This window comes from Perissodus microlepis, chromosome 18 (genome assembly GCF_051167445.1).
Source record: "Perissodus microlepis isolate ML-2025 ecotype Zambia chromosome 18, ASM5116744v1, whole genome shotgun sequence".
Taxonomy (NCBI): domain Eukaryota; kingdom Metazoa; phylum Chordata; class Actinopteri; order Cichliformes; family Cichlidae; genus Perissodus; species Perissodus microlepis.
In genome coordinates this window covers 14,470,073-14,490,196 of record NC_140478.1, presented here as the reverse complement: position 1 = coordinate 14,490,196, position 20,124 = coordinate 14,470,073, and the positions used below count along the sequence as shown (strand labels likewise).

Here is a 20,124-nt window from a genome sequence, read left to right as displayed (position 1 = left end):
AGTAATGCAGCTTCTGATCTTCCCGTCTTTGTGACCCCACATTCATTGGTTTCACCCTTTGAGCAGAGCTTTACGGTCAGTGCAGCAGCTGTTACTGTGATGACAAGAACCTCCGTGATTTCTCTTCTTAAGATGGGTAATTTTAACAGGATCCAGAAATACACCACCCTCTAGAGTCTCTTATTGTCTGTCATTATCCACAACTGGCAAGTTTAAAGGAAGTGGCACTCTTTGAGCAGCAAACAGGCCCCCATTATTGCTTTGTGTTGACTTTTGCTTCTCTAATCCTGTATTTGAGTCTTTAAACAATCGGCTGAATTAAGCCAGTACTTAACGTTGTGATCACAGACAGGTAATTTCCCAGAAAAGGAACATACAGGGGCAAGACAGCTGAGTAAACACAGATACATACCTCTGTTACATCACATTAACTCCTGCTTTTGACTTGCGTGCTTAAGTGTGTGTATTTTTGTGACAAACATGCACGTACACACACACAAGTAATGACAGGACACAAATGTGCTGGCATCCAGGGCCTGGCCACTCATCACAGACGCTGTGCTGTAAATGGACAAGACTTCCCACCTGTTGTCTTCTCTGCTGTTTGTCAGTTTTTTTTAGTTTCTGGCTTGTTGTGCTCTTTCTCTCTTTAACACCAGATCTGTCTAATCCCTCTGTTGTAAAGAATATATTTAACTGAGACTATAAAACTGAGAGTTTTAGATATCAGTGCTGGGCCGAGTGTGCTCTGAGTTCATTACAGAGAATTACGTTCATGTAACTGAGCAACAATAGACAGGTGCACCGAACAGAATTATAATGCGACATGTTTAACACTGGAGGGCAGCCATGGACAGAGTACAATGCTCAAACTATGGGTGTGTGTCTGTGTGACAGCTGGCTATGCCGTGCTGGAAATCCACTTTTGGATTTTACCCTAACAATCACCCAGTCACCAACCCCCAACCTTCAGCCTTCCCGTCAACCCGAGCTTCGACCTCTGGTGGGAAGCACACACGGGTGCCCGAGTCCGTGCGTGTCACATTAGTGGTTGAGGGTTTGTCTGGGACAGCACTGCACAAAGACACGCTCATGGACTTTGGAGCTCCGTGCACTCTGCCACTCTTTATTGGAGTGTTGGTGTTTTGTGCCACAGGTAGGAACACTAAGGAGCTACTGCACAGTTTGAGTGAAGCAGTTTGGGTTTCTTGTTGCTGTGATTTGCATGCTGTTGTTTTTGAAGACCAAAAATGCTGAGTGTTGCTTAGAAACAATATGCTTTTTTTTTTTTTTTTTTTAGCAGTCTATTATTTTCACTAATTCTCACTGTATTTGCATTCAAACAAAGTGCAGTACACTGAAAAGCACTGATCACCAGACTGTACAAACCATGTGTTGTTGGCATTTTCACTGGTAAATCTCAAAACATCTGTTCTATCTAAAATATCTAATATATATTTGTCAGTGCACACAGTCCCACTCAATTTGTTATGCTGATACTATACATGTGTTCTCCTTCACAGTCTACTATTAGTCTGGTAACTACATTTTTTTTTTAAATTATTGAATATTTGAAATATACATTTTAATAGTCATTACTACTTTGTTTTCTCAGGCACCATAGGACAATATAAAGCTTTCCTCTATATTACAGTTTGAAATTGTTTTTAATAACTTTTTTTGTTTTTTGTTATTTTTCCAGTTTGTTAGTAAACTGAAATAATCTTTTGTGCGCTGGTGGTTTTTACAAAACAAATATTTTTATAATGTAGTTGTCTCTTCATTGATCATTTGATTATTACGACAAAGTTTCTCTGGGAAATTAAACTTTTTCAAAACATTCATGAGAGACTGTTTTTACCCGTGCACTTCAGCAGTTTTTTTGTTAGGCTTCCATAACGTTGGGGAGATGAAAGAAGTAAGTAGAGATACCTAATCTTCTGGCTTAATAAGTTCTGAAGCCTACATTTCCCATCATGCAGCTCAATAGCATTTTTAATCAAATGCCCATACCTCCCATATACTAACTTCTTTCATCCAGTTTTTAAAGCAGGCTATTTGTTATTTTGCCACAAATAGAAACCGTGGTAACCATGTTGTAATCTCAAGTAGAGCTGATGCAACTCCTTTTCACAACTGGAGCAAATATTCCTTATGACAATGCAGACAATGCAGACGATCGCAAAGCTGCGGGGATCTTCGCATAAACATAAAAATCTATATACAAGACTTCTGGACTTATTTCAGCATGGATGCTACATCTGCTTCACTTCATAGAAGTTCCATTGTGTCCCCTTGCATCTGTGTCTCTAACAAGTTAAAAAAAATCAGATGTACTGGAAGACATCTGGACGTGCCTGAGAAGATCTTGACCAGAAGATCAGTCAAATTCAAATCTTCTACAACTTACTATCTTTATTTGCTGATTCCCACAGCTTTTTGGATTGTCTGGCTATTTTACCTGCTATAAAAATGCACAGATCGACCCTTTAAATCAACCTGCTTTGTCGTGACTGTTCATGTTCTTGTGCGCAGCCTCGGCAGCCAACCTTGAAAGGGAGCTGTTTAAGGATTTGATGAAGGGCTACAACAAGAACGTTCGGCCCATGGAGAAGAGTGGAGACATCACTAAAGTCTCCATCAAGATGACGCTCACCAACCTCATCTCTCTGGTGAGTAGAGCTTGTCCTGGTGCGTATGATTAGCCAGTGATGACCCTCACCAAAACCATAATTCTCACATTAGACAATCAGAATACATCATTTTTATTTTTATTAAATTATTCTCCCAAGCCATGAGCAAAGTCTAACTGACACACATGAAAAATGTAACATTTTCGTCTTCAAAACGTAGGACAGGCTAGGGTTAGAGTTGGGTTATCATCTATAATGACCTCAGAGGGTTATTGTCTATGGTTGCAATGTTTACCAAACTGTGTCCTCAGAATGAAAAGGAGGAGGCCCTGACCACCAACGTCTGGATAGAAATGGTAACTTTTGGAGGTCCTTTTTTAGCTTCTTTCAAAAATACCCAGTTTATGCATTCAAAAAGAAGTAAAACCTGCAGTGTTTCTGTGTGTAGCAATGGTGCGACTACAGGCTGAGATGGGACCAGTCACCCAGGTCAGCTCTGTATGGGAACATCAACTCTAGTCTGCGTGTCCCCTCCAAAAGCATCTGGTTGCCTGACATTGTACTGGAGAACAAGTGAGTGAATCCACCTTCAGATATGAATTTTCCATTGAGATATGAGTTTTAATGGTTAGGCAGCCATCATGATACGTCTCTGAGGACTTTTTTGGGCTGTTAGTTGAAGCATTCTAAAATATTAATTAACAATAAATTCATTTTCAGGATAAATGGGAACATTAAAAATGCATTTATACAATCACCCATCAAATCATAGTTGATTCTGATATTTGTTTATTCAGAAGACCTGTGGGTTAAATCAGGTTTCTCTGGACTAACTAGTCTGCTTAAAGCGTTGTAAATGCACCTAAAGTACTTTGAAAGTAAACCAAACAACGTGTGGGAGGCAAAGAAAGCATTCACCAAAGATGTAGCAGGCTTTTTTTTAAACAAAACTTTGGTTCTGTTTTCTTTGAGCTGCACCAACTCTAGTGAAAGGTAAACATTACATCGTGTTTCTAAAATCTCCTTTCCTCTTTGCTCGCCGCAAAAATGGAAGCAAAGGGCAGAGTTTAGGTAAAAGAAGTCATGCGTGCTTTCAGGTTCTGCACTCTCACACTGTTAGAGGCAGATTTAGTTTTTAATACTATTGCAACCATTTAAAAACACATATTATCACATTATGATGACAGATGTATTTGTTTCCAGGTAAAGTTTCTCTTATCTAAGCTAAATCTACAAGCCTGTACGTGTGAAATTTACATGAATGAGGCCTGATGTGTGCATGCGTGCACGAATGTATGCAATAAACTGCAGATAAACCATACACCATCTTTCTCATCTTCCTTCTGGTCCGTAGCATTGATGGACATTTTGAGGTAGCTCTTTACTGCAATGCACTGGTGTCTCCTGATGGCTGTGTGTACTGGCTGCCTCCTGCTATTTACCACAGCGCCTGTGCCATCACTGTGAACTATTTTCCCTTCGACTGGCAGAACTGCACCATGGTCTTCCGGTAAGAGATCAGATGGGACTTGATCTGTACAAAACGCAAGCAATCACAAGTCTGTCAACCCCAACCGGTCAAGGGAGATGGTTGTCCCTCCCTCAGCCTGGTGCTGCCGGAGGTATTTTGTTAAAAGGGAGTTTTGCCTTCGAACTGTCACCAAGTGCTTGCTCATCGGGGGTTTTCTCATTTCTGGGGTTTTCTCTGTGTTATTATAGGGTCAACTGTTGATGTAATTTCTTCTTATATAAATAAAATTGAATTGAATTGAACTGTAAATGAATTTGGAGGAAATGTGTAGGCCTCTGTGATCCCTGGCATGTTGTCTGGGATTGTTCCATGTTAAAGAGAAGCATGAATGATTCAGGGTGCTGTTTAAAAGGCCGATGCATGACATGTAAAAAGAATCCAGAGTGTCTAAATCAACAGCAATCAGCTTCCTTCAGTCATGTCACCTTCTTGCTCTTCCGATGAAGGTGTTGACTGGTCGACTCTGACCGCATGTTCTGTGCCATGTGTTCAGCTCGCAGACTTACAGCGCCAATGAGATCGAGCTGGTTCTCACAAAAGAAGATGACATCACATTAGAGTGGGTGGATATCGACCCAGAGGCCTTTACAGGTATTTGAAGAATAGATTTGAAATTAGTGAACACAATAAAGACATCCATTGGTTCATATAAAGAAGAAGAAACTGTTTTTCTTGTGATAAAAGACTATTAAAGACTTTTATTTTGTGTTTTTTAGAGAATGGAGAGTGGATTATCAGACACAGACCAGCCAAGAAGGTGATCAACACTCAGTACACCAAAGATGACCTGGAGTATCAGGAGCTGGTCTTCTTTCTTATCATTCAGAGGAAGCCTGTCTTCTACATCATTAACATTATTGCTCCCTGTGTCCTCTTCTCCTCCCTCGGCCTGCTAGTCTACTACTTACCTGCCAAAGGTTCTTCTTCTTACTTTGTGTAAAGTGTGATCATAAACCCATCAGGCATAACATCATGACTATCTGCCTAGTACTGTGGTGGTCCATCTTTTGCTGGACTCCACTAGAGCCCTGAAGGTGTGCTCTGGTATCTGGCACCAAGATGTTAGCAACAGATCCTTTAGTCCTAAAATGTTTCATGGCAGGGCCTCCATGCATTGGACTTGTTTGTCCAGTACATCCTGCAGATCCTCGACTGGACTGAAATCTAGGGAATTTGGAGGCCAAGTCAACACCTCAAACCTGTTCTTGTGCTCCTCAAAGTATTCCTGAAACATTTTTGCTTTGTGTCAGGAAGCACTATCCTGCTGAACGAGGCCACAGCCATCAGGGGATACTGTTTCCATGAAAGCTTTTTCATGGTCTGCAACAATCTTTACATAGGTGGTATATGTCAAAGTAACATCCACATGGATGGCAGGACCCAAGGTTTCCCAGCAGAACATTGCTCAAAGCATAACACTGCCTCCACCAGCTCACCTTCTTCCCATAGTGCATCTTGGTGCCAGGTGTTTCCCAGGTAAGTGATGCACACACACCCGGCCATCCACGTGATGTAAAAGAAAAAGTGATTCATCACACATGGCCACCTTTTTCTATTGCTCTGTGATCCAGTTCTGACGTGCACATGCCCATTAGACTGGGGGCATCATGCAGCTATGCAATGCTTCTTCCTTTTAAAAGGGAGTTTTGCCTTCCCACTGGCACCAAGTGCTTGCTCATAGGGTGTTGTCTGATTGTTGGGGTTTTCTTTGTATAATTGCAGGGTCTTTACAATTAAAGCACATTGAGGCGACTGTTGTTGTAATTGCAATATAAATAAAATGTATTTGAATTGAACTGTAAGGAATTTTGGAGTGAATATGTAGGTCTGAAGCCCCATATGCAACAAGCTACAATGGACTGTGCATTCTAACACTTTTCTATCAGAACCAGCATGAACTTCTTCTGCAGTTTGAACTACAGGAGCTCGTCTGCTGGATTGGACCCACGAGCCAGCCTTTGCTGCCCATGTGTCAGTGAGCCTTGGCTGCCTATGACCTTGTTGCTGGTCCACCACTGTTTCTTCCCTGGACCACATTTGGTCTGCAGACCAGTAACAACTCATAAGAGCTGCAAAATATGAGATGCTCTGACCCAGTCGTTTAGCCATCACAATTTGGCCCTTGTCAAACCTGCTCAAATCCTCATGCTTGCACATTTTTCCTGCTTCTAACCTCAACTTTGAAGACAAAAAGTTTACTTGGTCCCTAATATAGCCCATCCACTAACAGGTGCCATGAGATCATCAGTGTTGTTCACTTTACCTGTCATAATGTTGTGCCTGTTGATGTACGTAGACAGTGAGTCAGGATTTTATTCATACTTTGACCTATGATCATAGAAATACAGTGACGATCTAGCCGTTGATGCATACATTAGGTCAAAACTGCACCACCCTGACTGAGTACTGGTTTTGGTTTTACAGCTGGTGGTCAGAAGTGCACCATGTCTATTGTGACTCTTCTGGGCCAGACTGTGTTCCTCTTCCTCATTGCTAAGAAGGTTCCAGAGACTTCTCAAGCGGTGCCTCTTATTGGAAAGTAAGCAGCTCACTTTCAGATTTCAGCTCAGAGTTTTAGGTTTGTGTTGAAAATGATACGAACATTTGACTGCAGGTATCTGATGTTTGTGATGTCGGTGACCACCATGGTAGTGATAAACAGTGTCGTAGTCCTCAACGTATCCCTGAGAACCCCAAACACTCACAAAATGGCAGACAAAGTCCGGAAGGTGAGGCTGTGTCTGAATCATTTGAATATCTTTTAAAGCTGCTCAATGAAGGGAACACGTCTATTTAGCTGTGATTTCATCTTAAACACCGTGTCACCCTCAGATCTTCCTAAACATCCTGCCTCGCCTACTTAGGATGCAGATGCAACCCTGGACACCAAACGCCGGCCATGCATCAGAAATGAGAAATGGTGGAACTGTGTCTGCAGGCAGGAATGGTGTCCACCTGGTTCCCTGCCGTCGCCGCAGCTCTATCACTGTCATCACTAAGGCGGAGGAATACGTAATGAAAACAGCTCGGTCTGAGCTCATGTTTGACAAACACAGAGGGAGAAATGGATTGATGAAATCAGTGCTGGAGAAGCTACGTAAGTATTTGAATGAGTTTGTTACACATTCTTTTTAAATTATTTGTAAAACTTTTGACAGTTTAGGTTATCCTTTGAAATGCATAAATATAACACATAAATATATGGCTTTTTGTGAATATATGACACCAGATGATGGGCTGGAGGGGGGTACAGCACAGCACCTTGTTAATAGTCTAGCAAAGGCCAGTCCAGAGCTGAAGCAGTGTGTGGCCTCCTGCAAACACATCGCTGAGACTGCAAGACAGCAGAATGACTTCCAGAGTGTATGCTTAACCATTTTACTCTTTGCACATTTGCAATGGACATTTTGATGAGTTCTTAGTTGGGAATGCCAGAGCTAATAGCAATGTATCATCTCACTCAACCTCAGGAAAATGAAGAATGGTTCCTGGTTGCCCGTGTCATCGACAGGGTCTGCTTTATTGTCATGGTGTTGGTGTTTTTTATCGGCACTATTGGCATCTTCTTGATGGGCCACTTCAACCAGCCGCCCTCTACACCTTTTCCTGGGGATCCAAAGAAGTATCTCCCTCCACTACACAACATTACTGCTGTAGCAGGAATGGAAACAAACGCCTTAGGGTGAACCAGGGAGAAAATGTTTGATGTTATCACTTTACCCAGAGTGAGAATCTGACAGCCTTCATTAGTGATCTTTCACTAATGACTATGATACAAAGAATGGAGAAGATGCAGCTGTATGTGTTTTCTGCACAGGTGCCTGCTGTGGGGCTGCAGACGATCACAGAAGCAAGTACAATCCACTGCACCATTGTGTGAATGCATACTGTATCAGCTGTCCTGGCTGTTGAGATTGTTTGTGTTGCATTTAATGCTGTAGAAGATGGTCTCCTTACTTACATCTCAGTGTTTGCTCTAAGTGCTGTTCATTTTTAACAAAACTATGGGCACAAGCCACGAGACATGGTGTTGACCACAGATTTCATTCGTTGTACGAGAATCTTTCTTTTTATCAATAAAAGCATTTTAATTGCGTGATTTTTGTGACTGAGTCATTTTTGAGGCCAGTGGAAAGTTTCGGCCCCCACCCCTCAACTCCCAAACCTGCCACTGAAGCACAAATATCCTGCACAGCCCCCCTCCTCTGGAAGCATTTCAATTACATGACTGAGTGGTGCCTTTCTACCCCAACAAAAGGCAGATCCGGCTGGTTGGGATGGAAACAGAGTCGTTTTGAGATGGAGCTGAAGTGAGAAGTCCGAAAACACTCACAAAGCCAAACACTGCTATGTGAATAGCCACACAAACACACGGGGGGTAAGAAGGCTTAGTCCCTCCAGATAATGATAACTCATGAAGGCTCGCCTGGTTTCTTGCTCGTAACACTTAGATGATCCGAGTCTGTGGAGGGTGAACACTGATGGTAAGCAGGCCTGTGATGCTCTTTTGTGCTGTTTTCTTTGTTTCTAATCTCTTATTGGAAATACATGATAAGTAAAGGCTCCAGGAAGATCTTAGCCAGTATAGAAACTCTTGAGCTATCAATGTTTATACAAGGGAGCTTCGGTTTGATGCTGTGAGCTGCTACTTGCAGCTGCAGGCTGGGTGAGACAGGAATATTAGCATGTGATCTGAATGTGAAAAAGTATTAAGCTGGCTACTATTGCAAGGAGGATGTTAATATTGATACCAGGGAACTGCCAAGAAACACAGTACAGGAGAAGGAAAGCTCCTTTTTTTCCCCTATCAAACTTTTGATCACAACATAAAAATTAATTAAATTTTAAATTACAAGCTTACATGATAAAGATCTATTTGCTATGATTTTGAGACCGTTTTAGTGGATGTTTTATCATTTTGTCAGATTAATATTTAGTATTTAAGGCACAACACCAGCTCCAAAAAGTTGTGATGCAATTGTTTGAAAATCTGATAAACCTACATTTTCTTAACAATAGAACAATGAAAACATATCAAACGTTTAAACTGAGAAAATGGCTCCGAAAATTGGGGTGGGCAAAAGGCTGGGAAAGTAAGTGGTACTCAAAGGAAACAGCTGGAGGAACATTTTACAGCTAATTAGGTTAATTGCACCATTAAACAAAAATATGACAAAGATCCAGCAGTGCTGAGCAGATATGATCGTAGCTTTTCTAAAAGTGCAGCAGGTGGTCTTCTCAGTACCCAGATGTCTACCGGCTGTTATTAAAAGAAGGGGGGATGCTACACAGGGTAAACATGGCCCTGCTCACAGCTTTTTTAATACATGTGGCTGCCATGTTCTGTTTTTATTTACATTTTACACACTTTCACAACTTTTGGGGGAATTTGGTTTGTAAATAATGAAAGATGTGTGTGGATTTTCTTCTTTAAGCACCTACTATACTTTATTTAAGTAACTTGCTTGCAGCCTATAGACTGGGTATGAGTTAAAGCATCCATCCTTCAAATGTTTTCTTTAAGGTTTTGGTATGATTCATTTTTTAGTTTGAGACCATGTCAGCCGTGATCAATCAGCCTCTTCCCTTTGGACGACTTGAGCGAGAGAAGCATATTCACATGGTCTTCAGGGCTTTTCACAACCGCTGTGGACCCTCTTGTGAGTGCCAGACTCAAAGCACTCCACCCAAATCCCACCAAATGCCTCCTGACCTGGAATCTGAAGAGCAGCTTTTGGGCCAGACCGCTGAGAATGGCTTGATTCAGCCACCGGTGAAGAAGACTGGTAGTGCAGTGAGATCATGCTTTATGTCTGTGCTGGAAACTGCTAGTGAGATTCATATCACTGCCAAGCCAGAGCTGCAAGGTGAGGAGGACTACTTTTTTCTTTTACATAAAACAGGACTCTTGTTTAGATGTGTGTGCGTTAAGAAAATACCACATCCTGACTGCAGGTCCTCAGTGTGTTTCTAGGAGGATCTATAACATCACTACAGAAGGCAACAGGTCACAGTCATTTGTGGCTGTGGAAGGTATTTGTCCCGTTCCACCACGTGTCTTACTCTTATAACTACTGATGTTTTTCAGCATATTCTCAGCATTTGTTCGCTTCTCCCTCCTTTTAGAGAGCTCCTGTGTGTGTCTGCAGTGCTGTGGTCCAGCTCGGGCCTACACCCTGAAAGGCTTTGACAGTGAGGGCAGTCAGGTCTTTTATTTTGAAAGGCCCCTTAGGGTGGACGCCTGTTGCCTCGGCTGCTGCCTGATGGAGATGAGAGCGTACACACCTCAAAACCATCTCATTGGCACCGTACATCAGAGGTAGGAAACTTGTTCATTCCTTGGTGTATATATGTTCCTACTAAACGTTGATGAGTTTGTTTCCTTATGTTGCTCAGTAGTTATAAATTACATGTGATCAAGCCACACTGAAGCTTATATAGCTCACTTCTGTTGTTATAAGTAGAGTGAATATATAAAGTATGTAAAGTTAGTTGTGAAGATTTATATTAAGGAGACATACTTCATACATCAGCCTCTTTAGGTTCTCTGCGAAATCTAATGAACTGAATTTTACCAACTACTGGCCTTTGGTTAATGGGTTAACAAAAATTATAAACATAAATATAATTATGTCTGAAGGAGTCCACAGAAGTCTTTAGTCTGCACTCATTCATTTCAGTTCTATTTATATAGTGCCAATTTACAACAACAGTCACCTCAAAGCACTTTACATTGTAAGGTAAAGACCCAACAATATTAGAAAGAAACCCTAACGAGCAGATGACCCCCTTGTGAGCAAGCAGTTGGCGACACAGGGAAGGAAAAGCTCTCTCTTAAAAGGAAGAAACCTCTGGGAGAACCTGGCTCAGAGTCCAGTCCTAACTATAATTGATTAGAAAAGAAAATTTTAAACCTCAATCTGCTCTATTGGGGTTATATGGTACTATGATGTCTTTCAGATAAAAGGGGGCCTGATTATTCAAGATCTTGTATGTGATCAGAAAGATTTTAAATTTGATTCAGAATTTAACAGGGAGCCAATGAAGAGAAACCAGTATGGGAGAAATATGCTTTCTCTTTCTAGTCCCTGTCAGTACCTAGTTCCTGTCATCATTTTGGATCAACTGAAGGCTTTTCAGGGAACTTTTAGAAGAATCTGATAATAATGGGTTACAGCAGTCCAGCCTAGAAGTAAGGAACTAGTCTGGATAAAATGGTTGTTTTGTGGATCATTTGAGTTTGAAGAATAACATTCACATAGTATATATTTTTTCTTATTATTATTACTATAATTTTACATTTTTAATTTGGGTGAACAAACACCAGTAGCATTTTATACTGTCAGACTAAACACTTCGCATGTGACCCTTTTTCCATGTCATTGAAGGCCTGGGACCACACTGGCCCACCCTAGATGCTCAGGCCTGTCTGTAAATAGCAGTCGGGGCCTTTACTGTTCTGAACAGCCTGAGTGTAATATAAACCTGGGATGGTTAATGCACAGCACAGCTGTCTGCACACCAAAAACACACCAACAGAGCTGGCGTGGGCTCGTAGGGGAAGGAATGCGACATCCTTCCTAATGGGAATGTTGGCCAATGGCATGGCAGGCTCACGGCTCTTCTGTCGTCAACCCAAAATACTTCCTTCTTCATCTGGCCTAAATCTGACTCCAGGGTTAGCGGGGGTGTCTTTGTGTGTCGAATTTAGAGTTTTCCAGAAGCAACAGTCGGTGAAGTTGTGCCCAATTAGGACTGGCCTGGCAGAGGTTTCAGTGACCAGAGTTCGACTTGGTATAAATATTCTCTCAGTTGTGCTCTAATAAAGCATGTCCCAAATTGAACTCTTCTGACACCGAGCAAACAATTGCTTTGGTGCTGCAGAATCATGACAGCTGAAAATGCAATCATCCAACCATCAAGACTGGGCTGCGCCTCTGTGTGAAGCACTGGCCAGTCTATTTGCCAGGAGGCTTAGTGCACGGTTACTGAGTTGCTGTGTGTTGGTGACCATGTTTTCAGGTGGAGCATGTTCACACCCCTCCTGGAGGTCTGCGCTTCAGGAGGGGCGTCTACCATCAGAATCCAGGGCTCCTGCTGTCCATGCCGTTGCTTCTCCAACCAACAATTCCAGGTAGGAATATTTATAACTCATAAAAGTATATGTGTGACTGAAAAGTGTAACATTGCAGTAGTGCTTTCATGCAGTTTTAAATTATACACTAGATTGTCTCCAACATTGGTGAGGAAATAGGCACGATATGGAAGAAATGGCCTGGCTTCAACGAAGAACACAACATGGACCATGAATACTTCGGGCTGGATGGTGAGTTCTACCTCAGTAAATTACATTCCTAATTTCTCTTTGACAGGATGCCAGAGAACATTTACCTTTCCCAAAGTTTAGTTTTGGACCAAGTTTACTTTAATCGACCTCTTCAGATCTGATACTTTTATTTACTGAACAGGTAAGAAACGTGACTGAAAGAAAAACAACAGACCAATATAATAAAGCACACTCACCGGATACCTTATTAGGTACACCTCGCTAGTACTAAACTGCAGTATATTTTGCCTTCAGAGCTGCTTTAAGTCTTTGTGCCAGAGATTTGACAAGCTGCTGCAAACACCCCTCAGAGACTTTGGTCTATCATGACATGACAGTATCACACAGTTGCAACAGAGGTTTTGGCTGCACATTCATGATGTGAATCTCCTTTTCCATCACATCCCAAAATTACTCCATTACATTGAGGCCTGGTGACTGGAGGCCATTGGAGCACAGTGAGCTCACTGTCACATTAAAAAAAAAACAAGTCCAAAGAGTGCCAAGAAAATATTTGGCACACCATTACACCACCGGGAGCCTGGACCATTTATACAAGGCAAGATGGATTGCTGACTCCACACTGTTCATTTTAAATTCTGAAACAACTGAATGTTGCAGCAGAAATCAACAACATTCAGTTTTATTCATAGCACCAAACCTCAACAAGTCACCTCAATGCACTTCTTGTTCATAGCTGACAGGAGTGGCACCCAGTGTGGTCTGCAAGAGCATGCCTGATGTATTGTGCATTCAGACACTGTCTTCTGCATACCTTGGCTGCAACTCTGTTTAGAAAAGTGCTATATAACTTTAATAATAAAGTTAGTATTATTTGACTTGGTTCCTATCAGCTTGAAGCAATCTGCCCATTCTCCTCTGACATCTTGCATCAACAAGGCACTTTTACCTTTAACTTCAGTGGGTCGTCTTCATCACAACCACATGCCTAAAAGCTTCGAGCTGCTGGCATGTGATTAGCTGGTCAGATTTGTGTTAACAAGCAGCCAAACAGGTGTACCTAATAAAGTCACCGGTGAATGCTTTTAATTTATAAAAAATAAATGAAAAAAAGACTGTTTCATGATATTTACAGGGACATCAACTAACACCACTAGATTGTTTAAAAAAAAAAAAAAAAAAAAAGAAGAAAAAAAATAGTTGCCAAACATTAACTGCATCTCTCTGGCTAGTATCAGACTTCTTTAACATTTCTAAGTATACCAAAGCCACAAACATAGTTTATTATTTAATCACAGCTTTAGTACAACTGTATGTATTCTATTTTCATCTTCTAGTTCCACTCAGTATGGAGTCACACACCAAACTCCTTCTCCTGGCAGCCACTTTCCTGTTGGTAAGCACGTGTGTCCGTCGGTGGGAAGATGTTTTGTCATACACAATATAATTATGCCTTTCCCAAAGTTTCTACCTCAGTTCATTAGACTTTGAAGAATTAGTTGCAAGTATGTGTTATGAATAAATTAGCTTACTAATGAATAAACCTTCAGCAACAGTTTTATCTGTTCATTCATACTTTTTCATAATCATTTCAAACAGCAGCTAACAATTCAATTTCAATTTCATTCTATAATTTTAGTGAATAACTTATATATTTGTAATTTTAGGTAACGATTTCAACTGTTAATCATATTAATATAAAAGTACATTTAGCTAACAGTATCATTAGTCCATCTGTACTGGTGGTTGCTTTGAAGACAAGGACCAGGTCTGCAACCACTCGCAGTCAGCTGCTGTCTTCAAAATGACTTTTGTGCATTAATACATCAATAAAACCACAATAAGACAGAATCTGCATACTCTGTGACTGAATGGAGGTCAAATTGGCAATAAGATGCAATATTTCTAGAAGACAAGTTCCTTCCCATCCGGCAATCTTTGTAATCGTCTCATGATCACTGACACGCTCCATCTCTTGGTAAGCAGCTGGTCATTACAAATACCTTTAGTCATTTTTTTAAATGCTTCGATAAAGGTTTTTGTTTTTTAGTTTTTTAAGTTGCAAGGAGGTTTCTGTCCTATTTTCACTCTAGTTTGACTGAGCAATTATTAAACATATTTTAAGTTCATGCCCTCCTTATTTGATGTTTTTTTCTTTTTAATTTTCCTAAATGCTTTTGGTCCGGATTGGATCCTTTGGTAGGGCCAATCTGGCCCCCAGGTTGTATGTTTGACATCCCTGCCTTGGGATCATTGTATACTAACTGGAAATCAGCAGTTCAGTATAAAAATCAGGACACGATATTAAGATGATCCCAGATAGGTGCACTGTAATATTAGAATATAATATTTGATGTATTGGCTCGTAAGGAGCCTTTCACGATTTGGTTTAATTGGAACTTGCATTACAACTGGAGATCATAATTTATATTGAGGTTACATGCAAACAACCAACATGTTTGCATGTAACAAAAGCAACATTTTGATGTGTGGGATCTTCCTCGGGTATCAATCGCAAGCATCAAAAATCTGCTTATGTAAAGATTCTTTAAGGAGTAAATTATTACTTTGAACCAAAAAGTGTTCAGACTGTTCTCCCCCCCCCACCGTGCCACACTTGCTTTCTTTCTCTTTAAAAAAAAAAAAAAAAAAAAGCCATAAAAAGCATACATAAAGAAGACATTTTAATACAAAGAAAAACTAACACCGTTTCTAACCTGTCTGAATGATTTCTCTGCAGAATCATATGTTTTTTGAAATGAGCTGACCAGCATCATCACATGATTTACAGACCAACGGGCACCCAAGCTTCCCGGTCTGGGAAGAAAGAAGAGCGGATAAAGAGGAATCTCAGCTTCTTGCAAACTCCACAGCTTCAGTTCCAGCGTTTATGAAAGAAAAATGGCACTAAATCATCTTTAGCAGCAGATGCATATTTACCATTTATTGCTATAATCCATCAGGTGTACATCCAACAGTGTTTCCTCGCTTTCCACACACTCACACACACCTGCATCCATCATCACAATAACAAATAAGGGCAGCATTACAGTTTTTCAACAAACTGTAGGCTCTTTCTTAACATATTAAAAAACAAAAAACAAAACAAAAAAAAAAGCTCCCCAGGATAAAAACTGTAACAGACCCTGGGCCCCGTTTTCTTTCGTGGACTACAAAATGGAAAAGGAGTGAATATCAGTGTTTCAGGACTCCTATACACCTTTAACATTAAAGCAGAGCCCTTCCTTTAAAAGGTGGGGTAAAGAAAGGAGAAGGCAGGGAAGGGAAACCTGGTTCAGGTCGGGCTTGAGGCCAGGCACAGTGATTTAGGCAGCTTGGCAGTTCATTCTAAAGATGCCGGTTATAGAAACCTGCCCAACACAGGAGCCTCATCCTTTGGGATACAACTTAATTTTTTTTTTAAAAATCGTATTAAGTGATCTTTGATGTGGATTGCATTTAAACAACATTAATATTTGTTCTAGTCCAAAATGACCAGAGGAATTGTAGTTAAAATACAGCACTGTGTTATAATAACCCTGTTTGAGTCCCAATAAAACTGATTAGCACACCAATTTAACAGCAGGTGAAATGACACGTTAAGCAATAAAATCATATAGAGTACAACTGATTCTGTTGTATTTAAAGCACACTTTGTCGAGCGTTCATGACCAGAACAGCCCACACCAGTCACCCACTGGTTAAAAGATGTTACAACTTGCATTACTAAAAAAAAAAAAAAAAAGGAAACAAAACTGTAATTTCCTCTTCCAGTTGATTAAAATCACCTCTTTCATAGACCTGTTTCAGTGTTCTGTTGAAAGGCTTTTCTGTTCATTTCCAATTTGACACAAAGACCCAACGGTCTGGTCTCCTGGCCTCGGTCCCCGACTTTTGCTCTGTCTTCGCATTACGCAGTGCCAATCCACGCAGAGCTGCCCTTCTCTGGACTCGGCTTCCCCCAACACATCCCGTATGCACACACCTGCACACCGCAAACAGAGACCACATCAGTAGAGTCTAACTACATCACACAGGTTGTGTTGTTGTTCATGTGAAATCCCACAGCAGGAGTTCTTACTCTTCGCTGAGCATCTCGGTGAGGGGGGGGCTAACGTCCTCCGCTAGCATTCACCAGACCATGGAAGTCTTCCCATGCTCTGCAAACAGAGGAGGATGCAGTAAATTATAATTCGCAGTAAAATGCATAAAGAAATATAATTATTTTCCTGGAAGAATCGTAAGCCCATCAGTTAACTGAATGAGAGCTTTAGATGGGAAAAATAGTTGTATTCACAGTTATCAAAAACTAATGATGAAAACAAAAAATTTTAGGCTTAGCTTTATGAGCTAAAGCTGCCAAAATAAAGAAATATACTAACAGAGGTAATTTCAATATTATAAAGATTTATACAGGCCATTTTAGAATGAATGGGACTTATTATTCTTAGCTCCATACTGGTATTTCTAGACTTTACTAGAGAAGCTTTGCACGATTCAGAGCTCAAAATAATCCCCGTGCATCTTTTCTGTGCCTTCGTGCAGAAGAAGTTGGTCTTTTAGCTTTTTATCCTTTCTTTGGACAGGCTGGCCGTTATAAACAGAAGTTTTTAACAACGTGTGTCAAGAACATCCCATCTCATTAATATCAAGCGCCATGAGTAAAAAAAACAAGAAAAAAATGGAGCAACAACATCTACATGAGGATATAGAGATTGTGTAAAAGGACTTGAAAGCCATCATACTAGGCATTCACATTCAAAGCTACAAAGGACAACCATGGACACAGAACTAGTTGTTTTTTTCCCCATTTGGATTTTGAAAAGCATGAAAATGGGAACAAAAGGCAGAACTGAGTTCTTGTATACTGAAGAAATACTGACTCAAGGTTAAGACTGCAATGGAAAACCATTATAGTCAGTTAAATGGGCATTTGTTTCACTCTCTATTTTTAATAATGAACTAATAGAAAAATATGGGAGTTTGTAAAATTATATTAGTATATAGACGTGCACAAGATATGTGGTTGTGTATACAGTTATACATTTCAATTTGGAATAATACTTCAAACAATAAAATAAAACATTTTGATAATTGTGTTTGTTATTTCTCCCTTAAAATCCAAACATACTGTCAAAATAAAAATCTAACTTACAGAAAACCATCATCTTATCACCTGAGCATGTTAAAAACAAGCCATTAAAAAGGCAACATGTAAGTGTACTCTCTCATTGCATCTTTGGTTGGAAAATGTGTGTGAGCATGCAGGTTTATGGAAGAGCTGAAGCGAAAGAAAAGCTGGAGAAGAAAATAAAAAAGGAGAAGACATACATACTTAATGCTGTCTGTGTGTGTCTTGTACTCCATGATGGTGTTGGGGGGCAGGTTGAGGACTCTGCGCAGGGTGTCTCTGATGCGGGCGGTGGTCGCCTGGTCACTGGCTGTTTTGTTCCAGATGGAGATGATGTCCTCCTGGCGAGAAGCAGCATGAAGAGGAGGCATGTGTGAGCGTTAGGTCAGGCAGTTAGTGACCATGTGCAACCGAGTGTGTCTGCTTTTGGCTTTACCTGGAAACGTACTGACACCACAGCCCCACAGATCTCCTCTCCTACCATGAACTGTTCTCCGAGCATAGCCAGGATCAGGTTCTCCCAGCATCGAGACGCCAGGCCTTTTCTCAGACGAATGATCCACTTCCCACCCATCTTATTAGCATCATCCTAAACATACACAATTTCAGATCAGGCCTTTCACGCATAACCAAACAGCCAGAGCAAATAGAAGATATCAGCCAGTGTGTTTACCTCCCACATGGGTTTAATGCCTTCTTTGAAGAGGTGGAAGTCACTATGACCTGTCAGATCGCCAGGTCGGATCATGTGACTATAGAAACGCCAGAATTGCTCCACCTGGGATGGACAATTGTAATAATTAGTGGAAAACAAGTCAATATGTGGAGTGTGCAGTTCTGCATGGGCAGATAAACAAAAGGAAAAGTGCACTGGCTCCTGTTTTAAGCCATATAAAGATGTGATGAGGAGCGACGGACCGAAGCAAAGCTGCCAATTTGTTTGATGTTCTGTTCGTAGCTCTGAGTGCTGGCTGGTCTCCCTGGGGTGCGTCTGGAGTACCAAAAGGTGTAATTGTACTGGAGAGGGTGTTCTCCTGCTCCTGGCACCACCATCTGCCGGAAACGAGAGAGCAACTTGTACAGCTCATTGACATATTAACTTTATACAAACTCAGAGCTATAATTTGTCATTTTGCCTCTGTACACCACCAAAGTGGATTTTAAATCTAATAATTAACATGTGATTAAAGTGCAGACTTTTTGCTTTAATTTAAGAGGTTCTTCAAAAATTATATTTACTGTTTAATTCATTTGCAGAGGTTCAAAATTTTATAGTTTAACAAACAAACCAAAACTAAAGAAACTGTACCTTTGTTCAACAAATAGTAGCACAATCTGCACATACATCTGTGTAAGACTTTAGCGGCCTCACTTTTTTCTTGGAAGTGTTCTGCTCCTTCTCTTCATCTTCGTTTTTTTCCTTCTCACCGTCTTTCGGTGAGCCTTGGTCCTGGTCGTGGTCTCCGCTGTCATCGTCTTTCAGACTACAATCGAGGGAAATGCAGAATACATTTGTATCATGCAATCAATATTTGAAATCAAAAGGGACTTTACACCTGTTGTCAGGTAACAGCCCTTTTCATTTTAACTCTTTTTACAGAGTGTTTTAAATCAAATCTTTTGTCATTTTGTTACCCATTCTGTTGGCGTTATACCGTCTTACAGCAACCAGTATCTAAATTATTTAGTTGTGCCCTCATCCTGGTCAACACATCAAAAATACAAGAAAAAAATGAACAAACTATAACCTCGACGAATAGAAGATTTGCAGCATGGCTGCTGTATTCATTTAAGGCAACTTAACCCAATAAACCTGCAACTGATGCATTTTAAGGTTGTGGCCTGCAAACATGCGCTCTGTGCTAATCTTAAACTACGGTCACTATTAATAAGAGCTCTCTGCGTGTAAGTGTCTCTCCAGCTTCCCGTATTTATTGGCCACGCGAGTCTAATTTGTGACCGGCCTCTACGCGCCTCTCAGTTAACTACCACACCGAGGATTCGAGGCCTATCCGCCTTCCTCCAGGCCAAGCTAACAGCTAACAACACTGAAATTCTTCATCAAAAAGCACCATTTACTCACAGGTATTGCTCCCTTTCTTTTTAAAAGCGCGTCTAGGTGTTGCCCTCGCACTCCTGTTCTTTTATTAACTCACAGAATTCATGCAAAAACATATAATAAAGCTGACACACCTCTCACACACGCAAACCACGGTCAGCTTATGTTACCCTCCCCAGTGAATTCATAGCAGCAACCGACGAGACCGCTCTCTGGATATTCAGCGAAATGTTTTAAATACTCACGCGTCAAATTTGTTGTTCATTATTTTGTAGATAGGAGTCTTTTCGGAGTCCGACCACAGCCTCCTCAATCCCGCAGCAAGTGACGGCGACGCGCACAGCAGCGGTTTAGTGGACGCGCATGCCATGTATCGATCTTGGTGATGAGCACGAAAAGGTCAGAGGTGAGCCACATCTTTACTATCAAGCATGTGCTCATTTATACTTAATTGAAATGTGCATTAAAATAAATAAGTAATTA

At 40.8% G+C, this 20,124-nt stretch overlaps 3 protein-coding genes across 8 annotated transcripts; 2 read left to right on the top strand and 1 right to left on the bottom strand.

Annotated features, from left to right (window-relative positions):
• Positions 1-903: 903 nt before the first annotated feature.
• chrng (cholinergic receptor, nicotinic, gamma) lies at positions 904-8,191 on the top strand. Its single transcript, XM_084912695.1, has 12 exons — positions 904-1,156; positions 2,536-2,672; positions 2,945-2,989; positions 3,082-3,206; positions 3,988-4,143; positions 4,658-4,755; positions 4,881-5,081; positions 6,589-6,703; positions 6,779-6,893; positions 6,997-7,261; positions 7,394-7,527; positions 7,635-8,191. The coding sequence occupies exons 1-12, from the start codon at positions 904-906 to the stop codon at positions 7,848-7,850; spliced, it is 1,860 nt and encodes a 619-aa protein (XP_084768821.1). The 3' UTR covers positions 7,851-8,191.
• A 281-nt stretch (positions 8,192-8,472) lies between these two features.
• LOC146367540 (phospholipid scramblase 1) lies at positions 8,473-16,206 on the top strand. Of its 4 annotated transcripts, none has more exons than XM_084912377.1 (8): positions 8,475-8,648; positions 9,713-10,031; positions 10,120-10,197; positions 10,291-10,483; positions 12,187-12,298; positions 12,419-12,490; positions 13,789-13,847; positions 15,192-16,206. In XM_084912377.1, coding segments are annotated over exons 1-8 (837 nt in total). In that variant the 5' UTR covers positions 8,475-8,645; the 3' UTR covers positions 15,193-16,206. The 4 variants fall into 4 exon arrangements, with proteins under 4 accessions (XP_084768502.1, XP_084768503.1, XP_084768500.1 ...); XM_084912375.1 differs by having other exon boundaries at positions 8,486-8,648; positions 12,391-12,490; XM_084912376.1 differs by having other exon boundaries at positions 8,473-8,648; positions 13,789-16,206.
• eif4e2 (eukaryotic translation initiation factor 4E family member 2) lies at positions 15,369-20,108 on the bottom strand. 3 transcript variants are annotated; one of them, XM_084912379.1, is made up of 8 exons: positions 19,887-20,108; positions 18,928-19,066; positions 18,501-18,635; positions 18,256-18,360; positions 18,019-18,171; positions 17,783-17,923; positions 16,533-16,611; positions 15,369-16,436 (listed from the first exon to the last, which is right to left on the bottom strand). In XM_084912379.1, the coding sequence occupies exons 1-7, from the start codon at positions 20,009-20,011 to the stop codon at positions 16,576-16,578; spliced, it is 834 nt and encodes a 277-aa protein (XP_084768505.1). In that variant the 5' UTR covers positions 20,012-20,108; the 3' UTR covers positions 15,369-16,436; positions 16,533-16,575. The 3 variants fall into 3 exon arrangements, with proteins under 3 accessions (XP_084768505.1, XP_084768504.1, XP_084768506.1); XM_084912378.1 differs by having other exon boundaries at positions 17,787-17,923; XM_084912380.1 differs by having other exon boundaries at positions 17,787-17,923; positions 18,955-19,066.
• Between the last annotated feature and the right edge of the window lie 16 nt (positions 20,109-20,124).

Coding starts and splice junctions, on each gene's coding strand:
- eif4e2 (XM_084912378.1), bottom strand. CDS start 20,011: ATGGCATGCGCGTCCACTAAACCGCTGCTGTGCGCGTCGCCGTCACTT. Junction 18,172..18,255: donor GCATTAAACCCATGTGGGAG/GTAAACACACTG, acceptor GTGTATGTTTAG/GATGATGCTAATAAGATGGG. Junction 17,924..18,018: donor TGGTGTCAGTACGTTTCCAG/GTAAAGCCAAAA, acceptor GCTTCTCGCCAG/GAGGACATCATCTCCATCTG.
- LOC146367540 (XM_084912374.1), top strand. Junction 10,198..10,290: donor GTCATTTGTGGCTGTGGAAG/GTATTTGTCCCG, acceptor CCCTCCTTTTAG/AGAGCTCCTGTGTGTGTCTG. Junction 12,299..12,390: donor TCTCCAACCAACAATTCCAG/GTAGGAATATTT, acceptor ATTATACACTAG/ATTGTCTCCAACATTGGTGA.
- chrng (XM_084912695.1), top strand. CDS start 904: ATGCCGTGCTGGAAATCCACTTTTGGATTTTACCCTAACAATCACCCA. Junction 4,144..4,657: donor AACTGCACCATGGTCTTCCG/GTAAGAGATCAG, acceptor CCATGTGTTCAG/CTCGCAGACTTACAGCGCCA. Junction 4,756..4,880: donor CGACCCAGAGGCCTTTACAG/GTATTTGAAGAA, acceptor TGTGTTTTTTAG/AGAATGGAGAGTGGATTATC.